The 27398-nt window shown below is 47.0% G+C and overlaps 1 protein-coding gene across 1 annotated transcript in view; it reads right to left on the reverse strand.

Moving 5' to 3' along the window:
- Positions 1 to 27398, reverse strand: part of itpr2 (inositol 1,4,5-trisphosphate receptor, type 2) — a gene marked incomplete at its 5' end in the record, with an annotated part of 80388 nt that overhangs the window by 47074 nt on the left and 5916 nt on the right. The window contains 36 exons of the mRNA XM_080842784.1: positions 1852 to 1960; positions 3040 to 3182; positions 3867 to 4048; positions 4585 to 4705; positions 5000 to 5128; positions 5555 to 5680; positions 6759 to 7010; positions 7435 to 7635; positions 7759 to 7881; positions 8149 to 8274; positions 9338 to 9427; positions 9541 to 9708; positions 10300 to 10465; positions 11285 to 11336; positions 11569 to 11692; positions 11899 to 12086; positions 12454 to 12601; positions 12827 to 12974; positions 13316 to 13567; positions 13799 to 13981; positions 14160 to 14279; positions 15450 to 15622; positions 16019 to 16177; positions 16786 to 16927; positions 17394 to 17554; positions 17925 to 18024; positions 18250 to 18401; positions 21165 to 21209; positions 22010 to 22105; positions 22427 to 22573; positions 22799 to 22882; positions 23057 to 23155; positions 24133 to 24291; positions 24861 to 24947; positions 25231 to 25346; positions 25916 to 25986. Of these exons, the coding sequence (XP_080698910.1) occupies positions 1852 to 1960; positions 3040 to 3182; positions 3867 to 4048; positions 4585 to 4705; positions 5000 to 5128; positions 5555 to 5680; positions 6759 to 7010; positions 7435 to 7635; positions 7759 to 7881; positions 8149 to 8274; positions 9338 to 9427; positions 9541 to 9708; positions 10300 to 10465; positions 11285 to 11336; positions 11569 to 11692; positions 11899 to 12086; positions 12454 to 12601; positions 12827 to 12974; positions 13316 to 13567; positions 13799 to 13981; positions 14160 to 14279; positions 15450 to 15622; positions 16019 to 16177; positions 16786 to 16927; positions 17394 to 17554; positions 17925 to 18024; positions 18250 to 18401; positions 21165 to 21209; positions 22010 to 22105; positions 22427 to 22573; positions 22799 to 22882; positions 23057 to 23155; positions 24133 to 24291; positions 24861 to 24947; positions 25231 to 25346; positions 25916 to 25986 (4942 nt within the window). The remainder of the gene's footprint in view (positions 1 to 1851; positions 1961 to 3039; positions 3183 to 3866; positions 4049 to 4584; positions 4706 to 4999; positions 5129 to 5554; positions 5681 to 6758; positions 7011 to 7434; positions 7636 to 7758; positions 7882 to 8148; positions 8275 to 9337; positions 9428 to 9540; positions 9709 to 10299; positions 10466 to 11284; positions 11337 to 11568; positions 11693 to 11898; positions 12087 to 12453; positions 12602 to 12826; positions 12975 to 13315; positions 13568 to 13798; positions 13982 to 14159; positions 14280 to 15449; positions 15623 to 16018; positions 16178 to 16785; positions 16928 to 17393; positions 17555 to 17924; positions 18025 to 18249; positions 18402 to 21164; positions 21210 to 22009; positions 22106 to 22426; positions 22574 to 22798; positions 22883 to 23056; positions 23156 to 24132; positions 24292 to 24860; positions 24948 to 25230; positions 25347 to 25915; positions 25987 to 27398) is intronic.

Raw genomic sequence — 27398 nt, forward strand, 5'->3', positions numbered from 1 at the left:
CCACTGCTGTGGCTGCCGTCTGCCTGAGTCTGCAGCTCCCCTTGCAGGGCAAGATGCACACAGCACACACACACACACACACACACACACACACACACACACACACACACACACTAACTCACTCACTCACACTCACTCACTCACTCACTCACACAAAAACACACACACACACACAAAAACACACAGACAGACAGACAGACAGACAGACACTCACATGTACATGCTCTTCAGGGATGAATTTTAAAGTCCTTTTAACTGTTAATATTTCGGTGGTCTATAGTTGGTGGGTTGACGAGTCGTTTAGTGCACTACCTCTGCAGAAAATCAGATCTCAACACACTGTGTGTGTGTGTGTGTGTATGTGTGTGTGTTTGCCTGCGTGGTGACTGAGCTGTTAGCTGTGATGCTTAAATGTCTCTAAAAGCACCTCTGATGCATAATACATGTCCGGTGAGGCATCCTTTCTCCGCGCTGGTGAAACTCCGAGGCTGTCTGCTCCTGGGGTGATTTTTTCCCCCTTCTCCCCAAACTTTCTTAACTTTGTATCGCCACTCCCACTTTAACCCTCCACTTCTCTTTTTTTCACTGAAGCCCTCTTGTTCTTGCTATCTCTCTCTCCCCCTCCCTCATATATCTCCGTGTTTCTCTGTGTTTCTCACCTTCCCTCTCTCCTCTCCCCTGGCTCTCTTACTCTCTCTCTCTCTCTCTCTCTCTCTCTCTCTCTCTCTGTCTAGGTTCCAAGCAGCATGGAACGAAGCCAGGATGAACTCAGCTCACTGCAGTATTGATTTGTTTGTTCGGTGCCTCTTCTCTCTCTCTCTCTCCTTTTCCCTCTCTCCCTTCTTCTCCCTCTCTCTTTCTCACGTCCTCCTCTTCGCTCTCACACTGTGTCCTCATGTGACTCTGGCTTATGTAATGGAGGCAAGTTGTCCGGTGAATACTGATTCACCGTCTGGGTCTCAAAGCTCTCTCTCTCTCTCTCTCTCTCTCTCTCTCTCTCTCTCTCTCTCTCTCTCTCTCTCTCTCTGCCATCAGCCCTCACAGTGGTGCACTGGCACCAGAGGTGAGGTTGTATACCTCTACCCCCCCCCGCCCCGAAAAAAATACACCAGCATGTCACCTGCTCACCCTGATGTCAGACTGCAGACAGGTCAACAGGTTCAGTCCAGCCTCACTGTGCCACCCCCTCCTTCCCCTAACCAGAGTGACGCAAGTGTGGGAGCAGCTAGTGGCCACTTGGGGTACAGCAACCTCACACACACACACAGGCACGCACACTCCGGCTCAGGCTGGGGTGACATCACTCTCTGCAGGTGCTTCCTGTCGCCTCCACCCCCCCACCCCCCCCCCCTCCCACCGCCAACCAAATCCCCTCCAAGTCATTCGAGACTTCTCCGTCTAATTACTTAACAGGATTCCGCCGGACCTCCGTGAGTCAGAAGCTCTCACACGGCAGTGGCGCTGTTTGAGCTGAGCGGCGAGAGAGAGAGTGCAGATGCCACGTCCAGCAGGCACGCCACGCTACACCACGCTACACCACGCCACGCCACGCTACACCACGGCACCCTGTCCCTGCACCCACCACTTTCAGAATACGCTTAAGCAACAGCAGCAGACAGATACAGACACAGAGGCTAGGAGAGACGAGGAAAGATGAGGGGAGACGAGGGGAGGCGAGGAAAAACGAGGAGAGAGGAGGGGAGACAAAGAGAGGAGAGGAAAGACGAGGAGGAGGGGAGACGGCAGAGACGAGGACAGTGGAGGGGAGACGCGGAGAGACGAGGAGAGGAGAGGAGAGACGAGGAGAGACCAAGGGAGGCGAGACGAGGGGAGAGGAGGGGATGCACTCACAGTCTCCTCCATGCTCTCCCTCTTGTCCAGCATGGCACGCAGCGTCTGCAGGATCTTGATGCACATCTTCTCCTCTTTCTCCATCAGCTTCTTGGTGTGCTTAATCAGCCTGCACGAGACACAAATGACACGTTGTTTGGTCAGATACACACACGCATAAATAAACACACACACACACACACACACACACACACACACACACACACAGACATAATGCCAATCAGTGCCTGAGCTGACCATTCACATCTAAAGACAGTTTCTACCTTTTTATTTATTTATAGAAAACCTTTTACTCTTTCACACTTTCACCTTCAGCCACCCACATTCACACGTACACACATTGTGTGATATGCTTTGAAAACACTTTACAGGGTCAAGATGGCCAACTATTGCTAGGCTCAACATTAGACTTTTGAAAAGGGTTGTGAGGCATTTCTTGCAGAGAGAAGATAGAAAATAATAATAATAATAATAAGATTGTTAAACTAGAGAGACCTTGGTTAGGTCATCCTAACCTTATATCCCATCCAGTGGCATATCCAGTACAATACCACAGAGGAGATTTACATGAATGTGTGCAGTTTAGATTGAAAGAGGTGCTGGACAGGAAGGAGCCACTGACATTTAACACAGGCAATATGCAGGGCCCCCTCTGTAGAGGTATTTATGATGATTAGTGGGGGAGAGCCTGAGGTAGAGGGAAAGAAGGAGCAGGAGAGGAAGGAGAGAAGGAGTGAAGGAGCAAGGGAGGGAGGAGAGAAGGAGTGAGGGAGAAATGGAGGAAGGAGAGAAGGAGTGAGAGAGCAGGAGAGGGGGGAGAGAAGGAGAAAGGGAGCAGGGGAGGGAGGAGAGAAGGAGTGAGAGAGCAGGAGAGGGGGGAGAGAAGGAGAGAGAGAGCAGGGGAGGGAGGAGAGAAGGAGTGAGGGGCCAGGGGAGGGAGGGAGGAGAGAAGGAGTGAGAGAGCAGGAGAGGGGGGAGAGAAGGAGAGAGGGAGCAGGGGAGGGAGGAGAGAAGGAGTGAGAGAGCAGGAGAGGGGGGAGAGAAGGAGAGAGGGAGCAGGGGAGGGAGGAGAGAAGGAGTGAGGGAGCAGGAGAGGGGGGAGAGAAGGAGTGAGAGAGCAGGGGAGGGAGGGAGGAGAGAAGGAGTGAGAGAGCAGGGAGCAGGGAGGAGAGAGGGAGGGCGACTCACTTGGACATGAAGGCTCCTCTCTCACAGCGCAGTCTGGCCGCCTCTGGGAAGAGCAGCTCAGGGCTGTGCAGCACGTCCACCAGCACCGAGAACTCAGCCTGCACCTTAGGGCTGAACTGCTCCTCCAGACATGACACCACACCCTGCACACACACCACACACACAACTCTGTTAGGAAGTCCTGCAGGTTCCAATGGACAAACAGTATCAAACATCCAGCAGTATAAACTCCTGGTATCTGAGTAGTACCTACAGCATATTTAGAATGCTTTCTATTACAGTACACTGGCCTCATGGGGAAACTGAGCAGCTGGGATTCAGAACTCCCCAAACCACAGTGCCTGCCACACACACACACACACAGAGACACAGACACAGACACAGACACAGACACAGACACAGACACAGACACACACACACACACACACACACACACACACACACACACAGTAGAGAGCTACTCAGGCCCACACAGCACTGTTGCTGTGCTGCACTCAGCTCTACTGCCGGGCACTAGCATTAGCTGCCGCTGCTACAGTTATGATCTAATGATAGCTGGTGTTGGCAGCTGCGGTGCTGTTCACCGCTGGAGTACTGGCGAATTAGCCGCTTACGGTTGTCGCCTAGTTATAGCCACAGCTGCACACCATTATCTGCAGCGACAGAGAGGCATGAGGGTTTGTGATGTAGCTGTGTTGACTGCAGCGGTGCCATGGAGTTGGTTAGCTGCTGTAACGATGTTGCAGTGAGGATTGCTGGTGTGGGGTTAGCTGCAGAGATAAAGTAGTTTGGCTTGCAGCAACTAGGCAGCCTTACTGGTCCCATACCTGTAGCTTCTCGATGATACTCTTGTAGTCAGGGGAGCCAAAGGGCTCTTTGCGTGGCCGGGCGCGGGCGGACAGCCTCCAGTCTTTGGCGGCACGCTGCACCATGTTGGTGTGGGTCTTCAAGGACAGGGTGTTCACCTGACTGTCCAGGTCCACTGGGATGGCAATGGCACGGTTCTTGGCTGGGAAGGCAAGAAAACGTGTAGAGTTTTAGATAGAGCGATAAAAAAAGAAAAGAGAGCTTGTAAGTAATTGCTGTTTCATTGTTCTGATTGAGGAGCCGAACTGGGCTGAAGGCCCTGTAGGCAGAGTGAGTCATCATGATAGCTCTTTAAGGAATATGAGTGACATAATTCTCTTCCTAGCAAATTTCTTCTCACTTCTATATCATCAACTTGGCAAAGACATCAATTTATTATTTGGTTGAGTTATTTGGATGATTTGGTAAGAACTAAGTAGATCGTATTTGACTGTGAATAGGGGGCAGCTACTCCATTAGTTTATCACACAGTAGTAGTTCAGCCAGTCAGCAGCAGCAACATACATCGTTAAGGTTTTGACTTCACCCTCCGGCCAAAAAAAAGTTCAGCCTCTAGTTGAAGTAACCCAAAGGGCTTCATGTGGAAAGTTTCACTGAAGAAAAGAAGTCAGAGACAGAGACAGTGTGTGAGTGAATACGTGACCGACTGAGTGAGTGAGTGTGCCGAACAGAACGCACCCACGTCAGCGAGGGTCTTGATGCAACCTTCGATGTTGGTCTTCTGGGCAGCGTTGAGCCAGGGGCAGTTGTACACCCTGAAGGCCGACTGCAGCAGCTGAATGAAGATGGGCTGGTGTGTCTGGGAGAGGAAAGGAGAGGTGGAGAGAGAGAGAGAGAGCGGATGAGAGTGAAGAGAAAGGGCGGAGTTGTGCTTTAGGGATCTGTTGCTGTGGAAACTGTGCTTTAAGACTGTGAAGTTGAACAAAAAGAATTACCTCTGCTTACAAAGAGCATATGAGCAGAAAGAACAATTACAGTACATGAATTAAAATTCTCAGAGTGAACCGAGAAAAGAACTGAGAGACGAGTTGAGACATCACTGTGCACCCCCCACACACACACAAACACACACACCCCCTCCCCTCGACCTCACCTGCAGGTTGGAGCTGTTGACGTAGAACTGTGATCCGAAGAAGCCCTTGATGATGGCCATGACCACCTCGGTGACGAACTTCTCCAGCGTGGGATCGGCGTGCTTGCGGTCCGTGGTAGTGTTGCACACCTGTAACAGGATATGCGCAGGCCTGATTTCAGCTAGCCTCCTGTTTGCGGCGCTGTTGCAAAACTGAAGGGCACATATGGAGGCTTCCATGTAATAGACAGCTGAGGCAGCCAAGCTAATGCCACTCATGCTACTACTGTTAGGCATGCTGAAAAGCTCTGGGCACTTGGGCGCTTTGGTCAAATGATCATTCAAGTTTTCAAGTTGTGTGTGGGAAAGAGTCTATGCATCTACATTATTCCATCTATGATTATGACAAGACATTTCAATGGAATATAAGAGAGAAATTAATAACATGCCTTATAACAGATAAGCGAGGTGATTATGAACTGCTAACAAACATGCCATGTCCATGAGTTGCTGCATGCATACTGTGAGTGTTATTGTCAAGCAGGGAAGCAGTGAAAGGCATTGTGAGGCGCTCACCCTGGCCATGTCCACCAGAAAGTTCTCAAAAAGCTTCCAGATGTGGTGGCTTGTGTAGATCTCTTTCATCTCCACCTCAGTGTCCACGTAGCAGTGATTCACGAAGTTCACGTAGGCTATCTTCACCTACAGAGGCCCCAGAGGGACAAACTTGTATGAAGAAAAGCCTACAGTCTACTAGAACCCTTCTGGTTGTTAGTAAGCTATACGATCAGGGGCGGCCCTAGCACATCTGGCGCTCTAGGCGAGCTTCACTCCTGGCGCTCTAAGACTGCATTTCTTTCACATAAACATAACAACTGAACTAATCAAGAGCTACTGAGTTTCAACACAGAACAACGAACGACATGCAAAAAGAACAGCAAGGAACATTGTTAGGGAACATCGTTGAGCGCTAGTGCATCACACATAGAAAAGTATGTGCCTGCCGCATGGCATTATGCCGACTATGCCGGCACGTTACAGTATTATCATTATTTGTTAAATGTAGCTATTCTGTAGTTATTAAGCATTTAAGTGTATTTGGACAGCCTGACATGCTTTTTATTTTAATTAAGATGCATAGCTCTTGATTAGTTCAATCATGTCTAATTAAACAGGCTAGCTTGCTCGACCAAAACTAACGTTGTTATGATAACTTATATTTGTATTTCAAATATAACGTTGTTATGATAATTTTATTTTTAAATTTCAAATTACGCAAATTGCGGTACAGATTAACTTGAACTGATGTTAAGACTGAATGGCAATTACAAGGAACGTCACAAGTCACTGTCTAGCTAGCGTTAATTTCCTTAATTTCCCTCGGGATAAATAAAGTATCCATCTATCTATCTATCTATCTATCTATCTATCTATCTATCTATCTATCTATCTATCTATCTAAAGTGCCCGGGGCAATTCACGCATTCATTAACGTTTTCTTATCTGGAATTCATTCTAGGCTAAGAACAGGATTTATTATAATGTTAGATTTATAAAAAAAAAATTGCTGGGCGCAGTTTTGTGCGCCCCCCTCTGAGTGGCGCCCTAGGCGACTGCCTATACCGCCTGTAGGAAAGACCGCCCCTGTATACGATGTACAATATGCTATAGCTATAATAATGATACTTAATACACATGAGAGACAAGATTTCCTCAATTCAACCTCAACTTTTCAAAATTGGCTTTTGTCATTACTGACATTTCCCGTCTCCTCGCTTACCTCTGGGATGCAGTCGTCATGGGTGACCACGTTAACGATGTCATCCAGCGGCAGCAGAGAGTTGCACTTGAGCTCAGTGTAGACGTTCTTGCCCTCGGTGCAGGCGGCCAGTAGCTCCACCAGTGTGTTGTGGTAGGCCAGGGCCCCCCCCATGTCTGAGCGCTCCCGCTCCGAGCTCATCATCTGAAGGAGGACTGGGAACGAGGCGCGGTCGTTGTAGAACACCAGCACGTCCTCGCCGCCGTTCACCAGCTTCACACACACACACACACAGAGAAACCACACACACACACACACACACACACACACACACACACACACACAGAAACAAAACACACATTGGATGAGTTGTAGACCAAACCCTATGCAGAAGCATCTACACCAGACTACCCTACAACCGGTGCTACACATGGGGGCTATATATTAGTTAAATTCTCCAGCATTACAAATTAAACAAATAATAACATTAAACTAATCTATATAAAAACAATACTGTTTACATGATGAATACCTAACATCAAACAAAAAAGGTTAACATCCATCTCAATATCCATTTTAATAATCTTGGTCAAATGTTTAAAAGCAAAGCTATCAAAAACTGATGTCCTCTTTGACTTGTGTCTGTCCTGCAAGCACTCACCTCAGTCATGACTTGCCTCTGTCCCGCTGCACTCACCTCAGTCATGACTTTGTCCTGGCACTTCTTCACGTACTTCCCATCGGCCTTGACGATGGTCTGGAGGAAGCGCAGGTACTGGACATGGCGTCCGTGCGTCTCGATGCAGTGGACAAAGTGGTGCACGACGCGGTCGCTGATCTCGTTGCACAGGTGGTAGTTGTTCCGGAAGATGTAGCGCATCGTCTTCGCCTCAAGGAGCTGAGATGGAGAGCGAGCATGAATTTGAAAATTAAACTGTGACCAGAGGGGCCAAGAGCCTGTGATCTACAATAGATGTGACTTTTCATGAATCTCGTTTGATGAATCCCTACGAAAGCGCACCCCAGGCGTGAGGAAGAGGTTGAGGTGCTTGTGGAGCAGCGTCTGGTTTTGGGGGTTGTCTCGACAGAAGTTCTGCAGGAAGCCATGGGCCAGCTGCATGATCTCATTCATCTTCTCATCACTCTATGGAGGGAGAACAGGAGCAGTGAGCAAGAAGGAAGCTCCAGAAAATCCCAAACCACTGAGAGTTCATCATCCACTGCATGGGACACTATCTCAATGTGTACTGTGTGTGTGTCTGTGTGTGTCTCTGTGTGTGTCTCTGTGTGTGTCTCTGTGTGTGTCTCTGTGTGTGTCTCTGTGTGTGTCTCTGTGTGTGTCTCTGTGTGTGTCTCTGTGTGTGTGTCTCTGTGTGTGTGTGTGTGTGTGTGTGTGTGTGTGAACACTTACCTTCTCATAGGGGATCTGCAGCAGGTCCAGCACCACAGTGTGGGCTCCCATGTTCTTCAGCAGTCTCTGCTGCTGAACCTTGCTCTTCTTCGTGGGGTAGCACAGCTTGCTGAGCCTTATCAGGATCTACTGGACAAACAGTCAAAAACCTCTAGCTAAATTTGGCCTCGTTGATGCATCAGTTATGGTAATCAAAAGACATTGAGCCTCATTCTCAAACATTTTCTTTACTGTCTTCCTAAATGTCTTCTTCGGAACTTCGAAAGAACTGCCTAAGAAAAGATCTCCGCCAGGTTCATGAAAGCATTGAAATGGGCTCTTACACAGCCAAAATGTTCTCCGCTCTGCTCCTCCGAATGGGGATTCTTAAATTGAACGCGCTTTCTCGTACACCTGGATTTGCAGACATACACACCCCGCCAGGTCTTTATAAGGGTACTGTAGTCACTTATGCACTCAGAATCAATAGAATCCACGCGAAAGCAACTCGAAAGCAACACAATCGACAGTCATGTCAGAGCAGAAAGCAAACACTGGTGGTGCACAGGTCAGTAAATGAAGACTTAACTTCACCGGTGCAAAGGTGGAGGTACTGTTGCAGAATGTAGATGTGTCCATTCTATTCCACTATGGCTCTATCCACATGGTTGAGTTTAGTGCTTATTTATTTATTCACTTACATTTGCAGTGTTCATGTAGTGCTTTAACTTATTTTAGGACATCATGATGCCTCGTAGAATCATGACTACGCCAACGATTTCTCACAAATTCAGCCCTTGAAAACAATCTGGCCGATTTACAACTGCTATTTTTAAAAATGATTAAAGTAAATTCTGGTCTAGGTTAAGAAGGAATCCCAGATGAGAAAACGTTCATGAATACCAGAAATGTCCAGGGAACGTCATAAGTTGGGTAAAGAAGAAATGTCTTCCTAGCTTGTTCTTAAGTGCGTTCGAGAATGAGGCTCATTGACATCACTGTAAACAGCTATCAAAACTTATAAGCGTCTCAAGAACTTTCTGTTACAGATTATTAAATCTTATTTTAGTGTGGTTCATTCCTCTACACATTGCCTTTGTCTGTGTGGCTGGACAATTTAGTGTAATGTTGAAAAGGTGAAGGGGTAGAACTAAGATGGATGGAGTTAATTGATGAAGTTGGGATGGCAAAGTGAAATGAACTGGCCCACCTCTTTGACAATGTTGTAGTTGTTGGCTTTGTTGCTGTCAATCTGTGGTTTTATGTCCCCATCATTCACTGGGCTCAGGATACCAGCCTCCTGAAAGAAGCAACACAAAAAAGCATTCATATAACACCAGAACATCAGAAGCTTCTCCTGCCTTTGAAAAACCAAAGATTGTAATTTATAGGTGCAACCAACAGGGGGCGCACCTCCATGTTCTGCTCCTGCTTCTGGCCGTCTCCGATGTCTTCGCTGCCGTAGCCTCCGGTCTTCTCCACCCAGAGTTCGGACTTCTCCACTGTCAGCCGGAGCTGGTCCAGGTCCACCTTGATCTGCTTGTAGTTCTCCACGTCCTGCTCAGACACCAGCAGCTGGACCTGCAGGACACGAGTCACGTTCACTACAAGAGCTGACACTGGCCTGAGGTCTCAATTAATGCCAGATAGATACTTAGTTTCAGGTTCTACTTCATGCTGTATAATGGTTCCTTGATTGAAGTGACTGACAGGAGTCACCACATCATCAACAAGGCCAAAGAGGGCCATGCAACCATCTTTTGGCAATGCTACAGCTGGATTACCATAGTTACAAAGTCTAGGTCATTAAAAGAGGTTATATCATTCAGTTGCTTTTTATATCTATCTACACTTCCTACCTCAATTGCTGCTAGTCCCAATTCTGTTCATTTTTCATACCTAACTCTTACTGTATATATCTTATTTATTCAATTATTCCACTTTACATTTGCACATACTCTGCACTTGTATTTCTATTTGCACTTCTGTTTAGATGCTAAACTGCATTTCGTTGTCTCAGTACCTGTACTCTGTACAATGACAATAAAGTTGAATCTAATCTAATCTAATCTAATATCGTGTGCTTACATCCTGGTGCTTCTTTAAGGATTCAATTAAAGACGGATGTGAATGAAGTTGAAGTACTGCACTGAGACCTAGACTGGCACTCACCTGTTTGAAGGCCTGCAGGACATCTGCTCGTTGGCTGAAGTGCTTGAAGATGAGCTGCAGGGATCCGGACACCAGAGGAGGGTAGTCTTGCATGATGAGGTGGATGAGGACCCTCAGGAACGTCCTGCCACCCTCATCATCCAGCTCCACCGTGCTCCTCTCTTTACTGAGGCACGATAATAACACAGCTCACCACCAGCTCATGTTCAGGCCGTCCACAGCCAACCTTCCTCCATACACACAGTGGGAGGTCCACACCCCACCCCCACTCCTTAACACATCCAGCTCCAAAGCTTCCCTCTACGAGTAACTCTTTTACAGAAACCAACCGATCCAGTAATCAAGTCATCCAACTTCAACTGATCAGTAAGTCATCATGGCCATCATGACTCCCCATATCTACTGTAATTCTTGGTTTGTCTTACAGGTAGTCAACAAGACACCTCACCCACATCAACCAGGCCCAGGCCCAGGCCCATAACATTTCAACTCCACCTTTAACATCACTGCACTGTGTTTAACAGAGCCTCTACATTCGTTGCCCAGATGTAACTCACTTAGGAACATTAACAAGTCTTCAAAGTACTCTCCTTTTAACTCCAACCAACTGAAACTCAGTGGCCAACAGTCATACTTTGGTCTCTTAACAGGGGTGTTCTCTCTTGTATATACGTTCTCTTCTCAACATTAAATAACACAAAAACAAGTACTGGTGGTATGGTGACATAAAAACACACACATCATCTTGTTGTGAGGTTGTGAAGAATTTTATCAAGTGAAAGCTGCATCATCAATCATCTCAGACCGCTTCTGCTAACAGAATACAATTTTTAACTGAACAAAAAAGGACATTTTTTTGCCATTTCAGTTACTGTTCCTTACAGATGAATCCTAACTCCTCTATATAGCATCCCCATTTGAACAGAACAGACCTGCATGGCCCTGAAAAAGATTATACAAATAATAATACTCTGTAGTTACTCACCTTCCAGCAAACATAGTCTCTGCTTTCGCAGCTATCTCATCGATATCTGGCTCTGACACTGCACAGATGAGGAGATACAAGTCAAAAGTCTCCGATCAGTAACACTAAATAATACATCCCAAAATCACTCAAGATTCTTTTCTCTTAAACACTGCTAGAAAACAACACCACAACTGCTAAAGAGCGTGTATGAAAAAATGACACCATAACACATGAATATATTATACACTAGAGGACTTATTAAGCACATACATTATAGTTAATGTGAAACAAACTCCTTCTACCTGATATAGGAGGGTAGTCGGACACAGACATTGAGCTGTCAGGCAAACTCTGGTCACCAAACTCTTTTTTATAGATGGACAGCAAGTACGTTATGCGGTAGTCCAAGCGCACGCTCAGGATGAACTTCAGATCGGCATCAAAGCAAAAGCACACGTTGGAATTAATACAATATGAGTAATATTAGGTCTAAATATACCTAATCATTTAAACAGATGCATTTGTTGAGTTAAAAGTCCATTCATTTCACCCATGCCAAGTGGTGCCTCTGGTGCCCAACTGTGGCACGGCACTGCAGGGTGAACTCTGCTCCGCCACCAGATGGCGCTCACCTGGAGAATTTCGATGATGCGCAGCTTGGTGTCCATCACCTTGACGTCCTCGTTGTCTGGGATAAACAGAGGTTTTCCGTGGCGAGAGGCGGGCGGGGAATCAGGCAAGCTGAGCGGAACAGAACCTCGCAGAACCATCTGACTCATCATCTCCCCAACTCCATGGATGGTGCGCAGAACATTGTTCCCTGGCAGACAAAGAAACAAACGGACATACACAGGCAGCTTAGTACAGATACATCATCAAATAATACAAAGATCAATCATCTCAAGCTGACTGAAGGTTATGGAAGGTACCCAAATGTAACTTCAAAGACTGCCATCTAACTTTGGATTTCTAACATTCTTGACTTTTAACCTTCATATTGGCAGTAAGGTCTCAAATCAGTTAAGGGAGTCTGATCTCTAAGAGACCCTGCCTAGCAAGCAGCAATGCAGCTTACAGCCCATCTGACCCCAACAGTTGACCTCATGTGTAAGCGCTCTGTGGTGGTGGTGTGTGTGTGGTGGTTGTGGTGGTGGGTGACGGTTTGTGTGTGTGTGTGCGCCTCTCACCTCCCTCTGGGCTCTTGTTGAGTTTGGCCATGTAGGTGAGTGCAGGCTGCACAATGTCCAGTATGGCCAGCAGGGTGCGCGTGAGCCTCAGCAGCTCACTGAAGCTGTAGAAGCCAAAGTAGACCAGGTGCCGTGCCAGATTCACCACCTGAGGAACCAGAGGGGGAGAGAATATAAAAACCTTTCACTGCACCACCATGACTCCTAAAAGGCTACCCGCACACATACCATCCGTATAGAAAAATAAGGGCACATCACCATAGAAAAGCCCTTTGTCTGAACAGGACTAGCATGGTCAAAAAATTGTCATGTGCATTGTGGGCACATTTCAGTATGTTTAGGTGTTAAAAATGTAGATGTGAAGGTGCTTCACCTCCAGGGTCAGCTCGTTCTTGTCCTCGTCTCCAAAAGGGTAGGCCTGACTGACCACATCTCTCAGGTACTCCTCCACAAACTCCATGGTGGGCGCAAACTTCCTCTTCATCTCCTCCCGGGATATGTCCCGGAACTCATACTCATACCTGCACATGGTTTACAAGCAGCACACCGACGCCCAGAGAATCACATCAACAGGACTGGAGTGAACCTACTCCAAAACCCCAAATTATTAAGAGTACTCCAAAGACCAAGCTGACACGGCATAGCACATCAGGAATGTTCTAGTGAAAATTTGGGGTGCTTTGTACACTATGCAGTCACAAACTTTTCTTTTGCTCTAGTTGCTCCATGCTCCTCTTGGAGTACGATTAAAACAACAAGACTACATATTCACATTCACAGTTTTTCAGAGGTCTCATATCAAGCTTGGTGCGATGAGTGTGTACACTACAGCTCTGGGCACACACTGTTCCCACTCACTCACTCGTGGATGGTGATCTTGGACGGGATCTCGGTCCAGAGGCGGGCGTAGCGCACGGGCACCACGGCCTCCTGGGGGTCGCGGTCCACGTGCATGTGCAGCATGAGGCGGCAGAAGGAGGCGCGCAGGTTGTAGGGCAGGCAGTCGTCAAACATGCAACGCAGGATGAGGTCCACCGGCAGCTGGCTGGAGATCTGGTTGATGGCCAAATACTGCCGGTCCAGACACATCTTAGCGAAGAGATTCAACTGGTACCTGAGGTGAGGAGAAGAGAGAGAACGACAGAGAAGGAGAGAGAGATGGAGAGGGAGAGACAAAGGAACAAAAGCAAGAAAGAAAGAAAGAAAGAAAGAAAAAAAGAAAGATAGATGATTCCATTTATGACAGTAACATAAAACTCATACTTGTTTGTCTGACGGAGCCAGGGCGAGCATCAAATATGGGTGCCTGCCCCTGAGGGGGTCCCTAAGGGAAGCACAGGTATACCTGTAATAGGTGATGATGTCCACGTCCATCTTGTGGTTGCCCTTGGCGTCCTGGGCCAGGTGGCGGATGGACTTGCCATGCGGCTCCTTGTTGCTGTCAATCCAGTAGAGCCACGCCTCCTCGTCATCACACTCATCCTGCATGAGCGAGGACTCCAGAGGGGTCTCTGTTTGTGGGATCAGTCTGACACACATGCACAAATGACAAAAAGACTTTTGTGAATATATTTTACAACAATAGTTAACTGTTACACAAATAGCATTTGACCCATGTAGAAGGAGTAGATAATAATACAATATAATATACAATATTATAAAAGTAATATACTGGCCGTCTCGTCAACCCCGGGCTTTGGCCTTACTTGGTCTGGATGAGGATGTCGGCGTTGATGGGGTTGAGCATGAACTTGCAGATAAGCTCCTGAGTGACAGGGATGGCCGTCTTATTGGAAACACACAGATCCGACAGGTAGTCCAGGAACCTGAGAAGGTGCCACGCACATGCATATACACACACACACACACACACACACACACACACACACACACACACACACACACACACACACACACACACACACACACACACACACACACACACACAAAAACAATTCATTTTAGTGAACCCATTTCAAAATCAAACTTGAGTAGACCGCACTTATCACCCAAATGCAAAACATCATGTTCTAGTGCATCAAGGTAAATTGCTTTATTTTTTCTTCCTTAGGGCAACAGCAATTTGGCACCACTAAAACCTGTTTGCCATCTCCTCAGACAGGCAAGCACTAATGAAAATGTCCAATTTGAGCATTGAGTGCTTTTTGACAGGTAAGTGGTAATGGGGTTAGCGTTCAGAAACTAGCAGTCAGGTTAGGAGTGCTATAGTTAAGCTTAGAGAGTTAAGGTTAGTGTTAGGGCTCGAGAGGTATGACTAGAGCTTTATGTGTACTTCATCATCATCATCATCATTATTATTATTATTATTATTTTGATGTACTGTCTATAGCAGTGTTTCCCAAACAGGGGTATGCAAAGGAACATAGGAAGTACGCAGGGGGAAAATGTGATTTGCATTTTCAAAGTGAAACAGCCCATTACATTTTCAAACTGACCTATAAATAGACATGACATCTTAAATAGTCTGAAAAGCCCAGTCGCAATGCCAAAAATACACTTATGTATACATAGTAGTTTTCAGCGAAATAATAACACTGCCAAAAATAGCTACAGGTAGGTTGGTCAAAGGCATAGGGACAACGGTTAGCTCCCTCGTCAGAATTCCAATCGCTGATGCCCTGTGTGGGGAAGCGTGAGCTCATTCCGGTTACTGCATGAAAATGGATAAATGGTTAGAAAGAGTTAATCCCCAGTCCAGAGTGACACCAGCCGCTACTACTAGTTGAAGGCCTACAATCGAGGATGCACCTGCCGGTGACAGCATCCCAGGTTGGTCTTCCAAGTCTACCTCGGATCAGGATGTTAGCAGCAGTAGAGAAAGTACAAACATAAAGGGAAACACATTGAGAGTGTGTGTGGGGGAAGGGGGGTGGGGTACGTAAGTGGAGATTGAATGTCTAAAGGGGTACGGGACTGTAAAAAGTTTGGGAAACACTGGTCTATAGCATTAAAAAAACAGGCACAGTGCTTCATACCTGGGCTCGCGGTTGCGCCTCAGTAGGTTGACGAAGGTCTCTATCTCCTTGGCGGTGATGTGCTTCTCCAGAAGCTTGCGGTTGTTGTGCAGCAGCGCCGTGATGGTGTCCTCGGCCAGGATCTCGTAGCCGATCTGGGACTGCATGATGGAGAACTTCTTAGCGATGTACTCCTGCAGGACAGATGTAGGACAGTTAGAGGACAACTGGGCACTGGAAACTGCTATTGGCTGCTGCACTGAGGCAGGGTATCATCTTCAGGCACTCAGTGGTCTTCACTTGTGCAACATGCACCATACGCAGCACTTTGTAAGACTACTCAAGATGTTTGATGATGGTGCCAGTGCCCATAATGCTTCTTACCCATATAAACACTAACAGAACTGCCACATAGATCACTGTTTGGTTGGTGGAGGAATATGGAGTGAAGAAACAAGTGTACAGGTGAATACGAAGTGTGATCAGAAGATGGTTGACGGGTTTGGCTTTGTGAGTGAGTGTGTGTGTGTGTGTGTGTGTGTGTGTGTGTGTGTGTGTGTGTGTGTGTGTGTGTGTGTGTAGATGCTTGCCTGGTTCTTGCGGTAGTCCTGCTGGGAGTGGCGCAGCACCCTGTAGCAAAGGCGCAGCATGTACTTAAAGGGGGCGTAGCGCTGGTCTCCAAGATCCTCCAGCTTCAACATGGGGCCGTCTCCATGATCAGTGAACGGAGCTTTCAGAATGCCAAAGATCTGCAGCGCACACACACACACACACACACACACACACACACACACACACACGCACACAAACAGTTAATCAGTTATAAGTTATTCAGTTATTGTGTTTTCCCTTGTCTCCGCAATACAAATGTACATGTATGCATCATGTCAATAAAGCAAGATTAATATAAATAGAATAAGTCAACAGTGCTTTAAAATACTTTCAGCCAATCACATGTGAGGACTGGAACTATACATCTGATAATAAAATTCACATCATGTTCACTGATGGAGCTGAACACTATATAAATATCTAGTGAATACAATGACAGCTAATTGCTATATAAAAAAAGGAAAGGAAGTACATGATTAAAATCATCAGGGTTCTGATTGCGGTTCGACAGTGTGACAGCGTGAGGCTCTGGCAGTCTGTTGTGCATGTAATGAACTGGCCTAAAATTAGACTTACCTTAACTTTGACTTTGATTGCTATTGTGTTTCCAGAGTTGGGTCTATGGTAATGGAAGAGCATGTCTGTTGGTCTATAAGGTATGCTTCCGGAAGCATATGGGGATATACAGTGTGTGTGTGTGTGTGTGTGTGTGTGTGTGTGTGTGTGTGTGTACTTAGCACCTGACCTGTGCGAGTATATTCTGCTCCCTCATCAGTTTCTGCCTCTCTCTGTTGGGGTTGGAGATGACCACTGATAGCACCTCCTGGCCGTTATTGGGCACGTCGCACACAAAGAAGATCAAGTCCTCCAGTAACTTTGTGACAAACCTGAAGCACAAAAGCAGCAAGGAGATTTCACAGTTCATTTTTCAGAGAAAAAAAAGATAATTCAAAACCTTTTCTGTGCAAAAATGGAATCAAGGCCTTGGCAGAAGGCTGAGGACAAGGACCAAATTAAGCCTGCTGAAAGGCTCGGAGTGATATCATTTTTGAAGTAAACTCTGAATAAAAACACCTTCCAGGGAATAAAGCAGACCAGTTAGACACAAGGTTTGTAAGACGAACAAGCTTCCCTTAACCTTCCATTCATTTATTTCACAAAGATTATCCAGAACTCTGTAAAAACGTATGGGTTTGTGTGCACTTGTGCTTGAGTCCATTTAGGCACATGACCATTGTCCACATGCTTGTCTGACATCAAGCCTCATGAACCTTATGCTAATTTGGGGGGTAGTGTGGCTTTAAGAGCAGGTTGCTGTGGTGTGAACCCTGTGGCCTCGTGAACAGGCTGTACCTCCTCTCGTTCTGGGTGATGTTGCTGTTCTCCATCTTGCCCACTGTCGACTCCAGCACCTTGTTGGCATCATTGGCAAAGTCAAGGTCTCTGACCTCAGACAGTGGCACAGACACGATGGCAAAGGCCTCCTTGTCCTCCTTCGTGGAGCAGGTGCCAATCTAAGAGTGGAGAACACGTAAAGCAACAACATTTCACTTATGCAAGAGATGATTAGACACCTCTAGAAGTCTCAAAAACTCAGTGAATGGCTTGACACCATGACAATACTGTGGGGAAATTAAATCTGCTAGCTAGCTCACTTAAAATATAAGTTCAACTTTTGTTTGCTTTAGTATGTGACTGTTGTAAGTGTGGCTCCATGGTGTGACCATGTATGTGTTGTGTGTGCAGTACAGGTATTGCAGGTATGTGTATGAAAGCAACAACTGTATAGTGCATGTGTGTGTGTGTGTGTGTGTGTGTGTGTGTGTGTGTGTGTGTAGTGGACTGTGTTTAGAAGAGAGAGAGAGTGTCTGTATGGGAGTTCACCTTGAGCATGACTGGCCTCTCTTCTTCAGCATCAATGGGGATGCTAGTGCTAGTCACCCAGGTATTTGTGCATAGGTGACGCAGCCGCACGTAAGAGTTCCTGCAACACAAGGCAGCAATACATTGACATAGGCACGTAGGCACACACACAGACATACAACACGCCTGCATACATGGTCAGAAAGAAATACGTTCTCACAGTCAGCCAAGGGGGTGATAGTGAGTTTGATTCTTCACTAAACAACAGTTCAAAGTTTCAAAGGACTTCACAAGACACATATAATCCAGAGGCGTTGTGACAGAGAGACTGGGCCCACTGACTGACCTGGGCACAAGGCAGTCTGCCCGCTGCAGAGTGGTGGCATCCAGCTCAAACAGCGAGGCGATGTCATTGCCGTGGGGCACAGACACCAGGGTGAAGGCGATCTTCTCTCCTGCCAGCCGCTTCTTCTTGGAGAAAACACTCTCAGTCTCCACCTGGACATAGCAGGGTAAAATTCATTTGGGTACTGACTGGGTGCTGACTGGGTGACTTTCATGTAGGAGATTATGAGATTATTATGCAAATGCAGTTATGAAATGAGATATTATTGTTTTGTCATGAATGCACGTCCTTTGATGGTCAAATGGTACTTTACAACACTCTGGGTTTGAGGGAAGGAAGTACACTGTGCAAAAATAATGTTGAAATGCACCTGAACAGAACATAGCCCAATTAAAATACAGTGGGCAGCTTGGACCTCTGTAGACAGCACGAGGCTACACCAACCTTTAAACATTTACAATTTAACATTTACAGGAACTTCCAGAACAGTCAGAAATAACAGACTGTAGCCTGCAGTCTCCTGAAAAAAAGCAACCAGTTTGTGTGGATGTCCAGACCCGTGTCTGAATATAAATTGCAGTGAGGGCCTTTGTTCTACAGGCTGACACTGCAGTTTTGGCAATGGGCTGGGGACTCTCACATGAAAAACTGCAGGCAGGCCCTGTGCCTAGATTTCATGGAGTGTTTTGTTGATGTGGAGCGTACTGTCCTCTTGCAGACATCAGGGAGATGCACACTGTGTCTGAAGCAGGGGGCTCTTGACAACACTACCCACAGACACTAAGCTGTTCTGGAAGTGTGGGGCCAGCCCTGAAGAGGTTAATCTAAGCAATCTCTCCTGCATGAGAATCACGAGTGCCTCGCTACATCCACCCTCACCAAACACCTCTTTCCTCTCCTCTCCTCTCCTCTCCTCTCACTCTGCTTCACCCCCACACGCTCTCTCGCCGCAGCGGCAGTGACTCACGCACACGCACACACACACACACGCACGCACACACACACACACACACATACACATACACATGCACACACAGCCGAGCAGACAACACGTCTGCCTGGCTCTCACGGGGCAGCCCGAGACTCAGACATTATGTAAGGAGCCAACTCAGAGTGGTGTGTGTGTGTGAGTGTGTGTGTGTGTGTGAGAGAGAGAGTGTAAGTGTGCGTGCACGTGTGTGTGTGTGTGTGTGTGTGTGTGTGTGTGTGTGTGTGTGTGTGTGTGTGCTTTAGTTGCTTTAGCAGAATACTAATACAACAGGTAGGTGAAGAGAAACAAAGCGTAAATAGACTTCTCCCCAGGGAGAGGGACTAAGAACTGAGCTTGTCTCACCGTGTTTCTGTAAGTTGTGTGTGTGCGTGTGTGTGTGTGTGTGTGTGTGTGTGCATGTCTAAGTGAGTGTGAGAGAGAAAGACAGTGTGTGTGTGTGTGTGTGTGTATGTGTGTGTGTGTGTGTGTGTGTGTGTGGGGCAGGGGTATATGTGGGTAAGAGTGCGTGTATGTGTGAAAGAGAGAAAGACAGAGAGAGAGAGAGATAGAGAAGGGAGCATACAGAGAAAAGCAGAGATTACATAAGAGTGCTGCTGGAGTGAGAAGGCAGGGGGCCAGGAAACGCTGTAAGATGCAGCACTGAAGAGGTAGCAGAGCCAGACAACAGGGCACAGCAGTGGGCAGCTGTTTGGGAGACAGACAGGTGAGCAGAGACATACTTACACAAAGGTGCACACACACAAACACACACACACACACACACACACAAACACACACACACAGACACAACCCACACACAGACCATGGTTACATGAGAGATTTTTCTTCCATTCCCAATTAAATCATTCCAGTTGAAATGCTCCATTTCCTATTTACACTGAGCACTGATCAGATCAAGTACATGTTCACATACCTTTTAGTTACTAAACAGTCTCCAGTCAAGTAGATTATTCAAGGTTTTTCCTACCCCTTTCCCTATGGGGTAGTCTGTTCCAATTAAGCTGATTATGTCAGGAAACCACTAACAGACAGGGCTTTCAATTTGACAATTACCACTATATTAAGGCCCCACAGTTACGTACAGACGTATTCCTTGCATGTAGACACAACCACCACCACACACACAAACAATAACAGACACACACACAAATGCAGGCACCGATGCAGAACACGGCAGACACACACACACAGGGCCATGCATAATTGTAGGCAGCAGGTGGGCCCAGATGTTGTGGACTCTCAGACACATCTGAGGGGAGTGAGCATGTGAGTTTCCTCACCAGGCAAAAACATTGTGTGTACAGTACACACGGCCGGTGGACAGACTGGACATCATTAAACTGTTCAAACAGTTTATACACCAGACCCTGGTGCTCGATCATCAGTTGTTAGCTCATAAAAGGCTCCAGAGATTTGATAATGTGCGTGAGGCCCTGATGGAAACTCATTGATTCTTTCAATTACGTGTGTGTGGCGTCAGGGCTAGCCCTCAGTGTGAGAGCAAAAAACGCTTCCTGGGCGCTCCACGCCATCTCTATTGAAATGTCAAGATCAACAGCAACAACAACCAAAACCACTTTCATCGCTAAGCAACCGAGTGGAAGCGTGATAAAGCGGTCCTGCTTTTGACGGCCCGCAAGACCTCAAACGTGTCAGAAGAGAAAACTGAACAGATGCTCAAAGATGCACATTTGATACAGCCATGGTCCAAAAAAAACAACAACAAAAAACGTGTAAACTCACAAAGAGCTATCGACCAGAAGATCACCACAGATCAGAATAATACAAACAGTTAAGTTCACGACTTAAATACAGGAAGTTTGGCTCTGGGTCAAACACTCTAGAAAGTTCCTTGGCTGAAATAATAATGAAAATAGCCAGTTGGGACACAAAGTGCTGGGCAGTGTTCACAGTGCAGACTCACCTCTCCTTTCTGGTCTATGCTGTCCTCCCTAAAATCAGGATTCACCTGAAATGCAAACCAAGCACTTATTACATAACCTCCACCTGCTTCCCGCTCACACACCCACTTCTTACATATTCCCTCTCCTCTGGGTGTGTGGAATCTCCATCAGTACACACACACACACACACACACACACACACACACACACACACACACACACACACACACACACACACACACACACACACACACACACACACACACACACACACACACACACACACACACACACACAGCATCTGACAGTGGAGTGGAGACGAGTGGCGAAACAGTGGGAAGACTGCCATCTACAGTACAGTAACTGTAAACTCAACAGCCAAACAGCCAAGTATACTCTTAAGTAACTGATTTGCCTCCTCAGCTCTGAGTGTTGCTCGGTTAGAGTGTAGTGTGGCTCGTGGGAGGACGTGAATATCTAACTTCACATGGCACTCAGCACTAGTGCTATCACACGGTCAGTGTGCCCTCACATCCACTGGGGCATGGTGGGGAACACCAGCAGGCGTGAGCACACTGAGGAGCAGACACAAGAAATGGCGGATCAGTGTGCGGTAACACTAACACCTTTGTTTTCCACTTGACTATGACTGTTTATTCAAAATGATTCAAAAATGTGGAGCAACTGGCATACAGGGACACACATGCTTTTGTTTAGACTCCGTCACAGGAGTGGGAAACCCCCATAAGTTATGTCTGGTTCGAAACGGACAAGGTTATAGAGGATGGTGGCTATGAAATGAGTGGGGTTCAAAATGAACGAGAGAAAAGTCAGAGGGAGGAGAGGGAGAGGGGGGAGGGAGCACCTCAGCAGCCAGGTAGTTGCCGGTGGCCAGGTGCTTGAAGCGGAACAGGCTATTCCACTGGCCGGCGCCTCCTCGGCAGGGGTCATAGTGCACCACCTGAAAAACAGTGCATCACAAGGGAGATCTGACATCAGTTCAAGCACAAACATGATCAGCCAACCTGGCAACGCACTGCCCTAACTCTACCTACGTTATAGATCACTATGTGACTTCGTCATGGTAACTCTCAAATATTTGTTTTAATCAACATTTATATATTTAGCACACATGTTGATCTAAAGGAACTAAACATTATGAATGTAAATGTGAATTAAGTTCATGACAGGACCATTCTTTACCCATTTATCTATGAATGACTGGTATCATTTTGAAGCATCATAGCATGGACAGCATAAAGTCAGAAAGTTGTAGGCAAACCTCAATTTCCCAGAGGGCTTTGGAGCTGGTGGCAGAGGTTGCTGATTGGCGGAGTGTGGTCCTGAGGAAGACATGCTGCTGCTTCCTGTACTCATCACCCGTGAGGAACTTCTCCTGCTCAGCATGGAAGAGCCTGACCACATCCCCCTGCCACAGAGGAAGAAGGGGGGGAGGAAGAAAAGGGGGGAAGTAGAGGGGAAGTGAGGGAGGAGAAAGGGAAAAGAGAGACAGAATAGGAAAGAGAGAGACATGTGGATGTTGAGCTAGGCAAAGAGAGAAGTATAACTGAATTACAAACAATGACCAATGAGGACGATGGTTTTCAGTGTCTTCATCCTGTTTGAGACAGGGCAAAGTGTGCACCACACTGACCCCCTTGAGGACGTCGTCTCTGTAGTCACTGAACTTCATGAAGAGCGTGACCTTCCAGCTAGTGTTGCAGTTCACAGCGTTGACCTGACCACCATTGCAAGGACAAAACAAACAGACACTTTATATGAAACTTGTCTTCTAAAACACCCTGCAGCGTGACAGCTGATGGTCAACTAACAATTCAACTTCACTGTAACCTTTTTATGAGCAATTTGAATGGGTGGCAGATGCTTTGCAGAACATTGAAGAAGACCTCACCTCCTTGCAGCCACGGTTGTCTAGAAGCTCAATGTTACTGGCATGGAGAGGTTGTCCTGCGTTCACTGGCATCAGGACAACCTTATCGCCACCAACCACCTTCAGAGACACAGGAGAAGACAGAGAGGGATAAAAAGCACTGCAGGTAAGAGAGCGACTCACATGCAATGAATTGTCCATTACGTGAACAGGAGAAAACCAGGGGGTCAGACAGGAAACAACAGCTCTTTGGCATGCATGAGAGAAGCCTGAAGCTTCGTGCATTTATAGTTCTTCTCCACACCACCAACACTACATGCCAGAGTCTCTCTCTCTGTCTGTCTCTCTCTCTCTCTCTCTCTCTCGCCTCCTGCTCTCCTCATGAAACAACACCGTGGGAGAAGCAGGCTCCATGAGTCCGGGGGCTCCATGCACGGAGAGCACAGGAGGTCCGAGCCGCTCCGTCACAAGGGGGCATTTTTCAAGTGACCATTAAACAGCTCAAACAACTGTCACACACAAGTGCTCCATACATAGGTTGTTTAAATATATGGGTGTGGAGTCGTGACTGACAGCACACTGGGGCGCCATGGGTTTGGGTTTACACAAATAAGGTGGGGTGGGGAAAGTGGACAAGCACTGGCTAGGGCATTGATGGTGGTTGATTAAAAGGTTAAAGATTAAACGTACACTTGCTAGGTTCCAATCTGAGTAAAGCATCAATGACCCAGTATTACTTCACTGTCTTCTATAAACAGGAAAGCAAAAGTGGCAATGTACGATGACAAGGTGAAAATTCAGGCAACAAATAAAGTCGAAGACGTGCAATGGCTAGTGCTAACATGCTAATGTGACTGTTTCTAGGAACTCCAACGGAGCACACATGTACAACACACACATAATCATGCACAGCAATCAAGTCATGTACCTTTACCCATTGGTTTTCTAAGGTGAGAGGAAAGGAAAGATCAAATGAGTTAATAGGTTATAGCATGTTGGGATTAATATACTAGGGAATAAGAGCTCTTGAAATAATGTTTTTAGACTTTAGACTAGATGTGAGGGGAGCAGACACATCTCTGGCCTGGGGCACCTACATTATCTCCCTCACTGCGGAGCTTCCAGAAGGGCTGGATGTAGAACCAGGAGCCCTCGTTGCCCGCGTTATCCAGCGACACACGCATGGCATTCTTCTCCAGGAGCGCTGGCAGGCGCTTGTTCACTGTCAGGTACTTATTGCTCTTGATGTGCAATAGCTGTGATTTTAAACATGCATAATAAATGGTTAGATGGATGGCTGAAAGCAATCTGACTGGACAGAACTCGGTCAGCTCTTTGCATTACAGAACACAATGTCAAATATCACAAATGGATATAGGGAACCCTGGAAAATGTCTGCAGCATCTCTAACTGCATGGCACAAATTCTGTAAACTGCCCGTTTAAGAAAAAAAACAACAAACAAACAAACAACTACCCCCTACCCAAGAACTTAGGCCCTACTGTTTACATGTACGGTAAGGCTGAGGCAGTGTGGTATGACTACCAATGAGGGGAACTACTTTGAATCCAAATAGCTCCCAGAACAATCCAGAAACCATGGCTATTGTAGAGTTGCACGCCTCAATGGGACACTGCAAAAAAACCTTCTCTTTCACCTAACGCTAAAGCTGTATATCACTTTGGCCAAGTGAGCACCTTCCTGGCACTGGCACCCAATGAAAGAATGAGAGGCCGTTTGGCCTCGGCCCTGGACTTAGTTACGGCCTGAAAACAAACACAGCACTCAGTGTGTTCTGATAGAAGGGAGAGGAGGCAGGCTGTACCTGAATGACACTGCTGTACTTCACAATCTCTCCTAGAAGCTTCTTGCCCTCCGTCTCGTTCTGTTTCTTCTCCAGTTCCGCAGCATTCTGAGAAGAGAGAGAGGGAAAGAGGGAGGGAGTGATTTAGATGTGTGGAGGGGGACAGAAATTCCTCTCTGGAATCTTGTAAGTTGTACGTCCTACAACTAATGTCTCTGCCAGCTGAAAAGTAGCCCATCTATATGTTCCATCTATATGTTCCACCTCTCCCAGGAGCTGTTACACAACTGGGCAGTCTCAGCATATTCATATACAGTTAATGTTTGTGGTATGCTAACAATTCAAAATGTAAGTGCTAAGAGCTGGCCATCGCATTTACCAAGATCATTACCTGCAGCTTCTTGAACAGATCCCCCTGTGTGTTATTGCCTTGTTTGCCCTGCTTGGCCTTCTGGAACTGCTTCTGGGCCGAGTATCTGTTCATGGGGCACACCTTAAACAGGCAGTCTGCAGAGAGGGAGGGAGGGAGGGAGAGGTCAGTTTTGCTGTGAACTCACCAACTTACCAAGCCGATACATAAAGGTGTGTTCCGGGTCATAGCACACTTGGGCATACATCAACAAATTTGTAACTGTGAGTGCGCTCCACAAAGTTGCCTTGGCCATGCATTGCGTTATATATCACATGTTGGTCCATTCGTGATTCTCAACCCTGGAGAGCGAGTTACGTAATTCCTGTGATGGTGGCAAGGCGGTCCAGCCTTCCCTGAGCTCACACAGGAGAGCCAAAACAAGATGCTGACCTAATGGGCTACAGAGACTAGAGACAGAGGCGTAGCATCAGCATGTGTGTGTGTCTGTGAGAGAGAGAGAGACAGTGTGAGTGTGTATGTAAAAGTAAAAGTGTGTGTGTGTATTGGTGTGTGTGTGTGTGAAAGAGAGAGAGAGAGAGAGAGAGAGAAAGAGATAGCAACCTCAGCAGGCTATAGCTTGCACAGAGTGAAACGGCACAAATACAAAGATGTATTATCAGGATAAAAACCACATGATTTAATGGGGGTGCCACACAGCGCTCACCTCTGAACTTTTTAGGGGGATTAGCCAGGTCCCCTGCATCCGGCTGGACCACACACCTGTCGTCAACCAACCTGTCGAGAGAGAGAGAGAGAGAGAGAGAGAGAGAGAGAGAGAGAGAGAGAGAGACAGACCAGAAGGCAGACAGAGAGACAAAGAGACAGAGACAGAAAGACAGAAAGAAAGACAGAGTGTGAGAGAGAAATGTGAGAGCGAGAAAGAGAGAGTGAGAGAGAGATGAGTCATGGGCAAAGCCAACTGCTGCAACTGTAGCCGATTACACCTCTTTGTTTAGTCAGCCGAGGGAGGAAGTGTTAAAGCATTTGGAACAAATTTTGTGGTAAAAAGTATTTTCCCCCAGAAACTCCACGATGCAATCACACTTATTGTTTCACAGCACAGTCTGTGGAGAAGAGTACTGGGTATGATTCTCCATCTCTAAAATGGCTCAAAACTTTTGCATCGGACATCCATGGCGTCCCACCTTTACTCTGAGGAGCCCAATGTGTGTAGGAGGGTCTGGCAGGTCATTGCTCTGCAGGGTGACTGTGGTCTTTATCTTGGTGTTTCAGGGAAGAGACTGATTAGGACTCATTTACAAACGAGGTGACAGAATCGGGAGGACATCACGCCTTCCTACTGCTGGGGAGCTTATTTCTAAAATCCCAACAGACGGTTGTGAGGATCTCTAAGTGGGATCAGGGATGGCAGGGCCAGTGAGGTGGTGGTGGTGTTGGGGGGGGGGGGGGCGGGGGGTGAGCCCAAGGTTACTGTCGCTCCAGGGTCCCACCTCGTTCACAAGCCCACACACGGATAAATAAAGCAGAAGGCTGTGACTAGGTGTCCCTGTGCCGGGCCGAGCTGTCAAGGCTGATTATGCTGCGGCCAGGAGCGGCGCACCAGACACCCAAGGCAGCTGCCACAGGAAGAGCCCACGGCCGTCGGGGAGCCCAGATAACAAGGCTGCCCAAGTCCAGCCTCACAGCCCAGCTTCCTCCTCTCCTCCAGCGACAGCTAAATTTAAGCCTGGGCCATAGGCGCCAAACTGTCACAGCTAATCTCCTGCCTGTTGATCCACAGTAACTACTTTCTTAGTCACCACTGGACTAATAGGGATGTTTCTTTTGTGGCATCGGTGGTAACATGAAAAATTCTGAAAAATGCTGAAAAATGCAAACAGCATAAGTCATTTATGACACACACATCTGAATGATTCAAAGAAATGCAAACACCTTTGACCCGCTCTTGACAAGCGCTTATTTCTTTTGTAAGTGTGGATTTCCAGACCACCACTCTGCCACTCAAATTGAAACTCTTCAAGGTAGGACAACCGATGCTGAGTGCTAAATCTCGACAGGCCTTGGGTAGTTCACAGCATTAGTGTTGTGCTTCAGAACAGTTGGTGATGCACACTTAAACCACGGTCATGTGTTTGACTTCAAGCCGTAGGGTGGCCAGTGATTTCTTTGCCTAGGGTGGAGTAAAC

This window comes from Sprattus sprattus, assembly GCF_963457725.1.
Source record: "Sprattus sprattus genome assembly, chromosome: 7".
Taxonomy (NCBI): domain Eukaryota; kingdom Metazoa; phylum Chordata; class Actinopteri; order Clupeiformes; family Clupeidae; genus Sprattus; species Sprattus sprattus.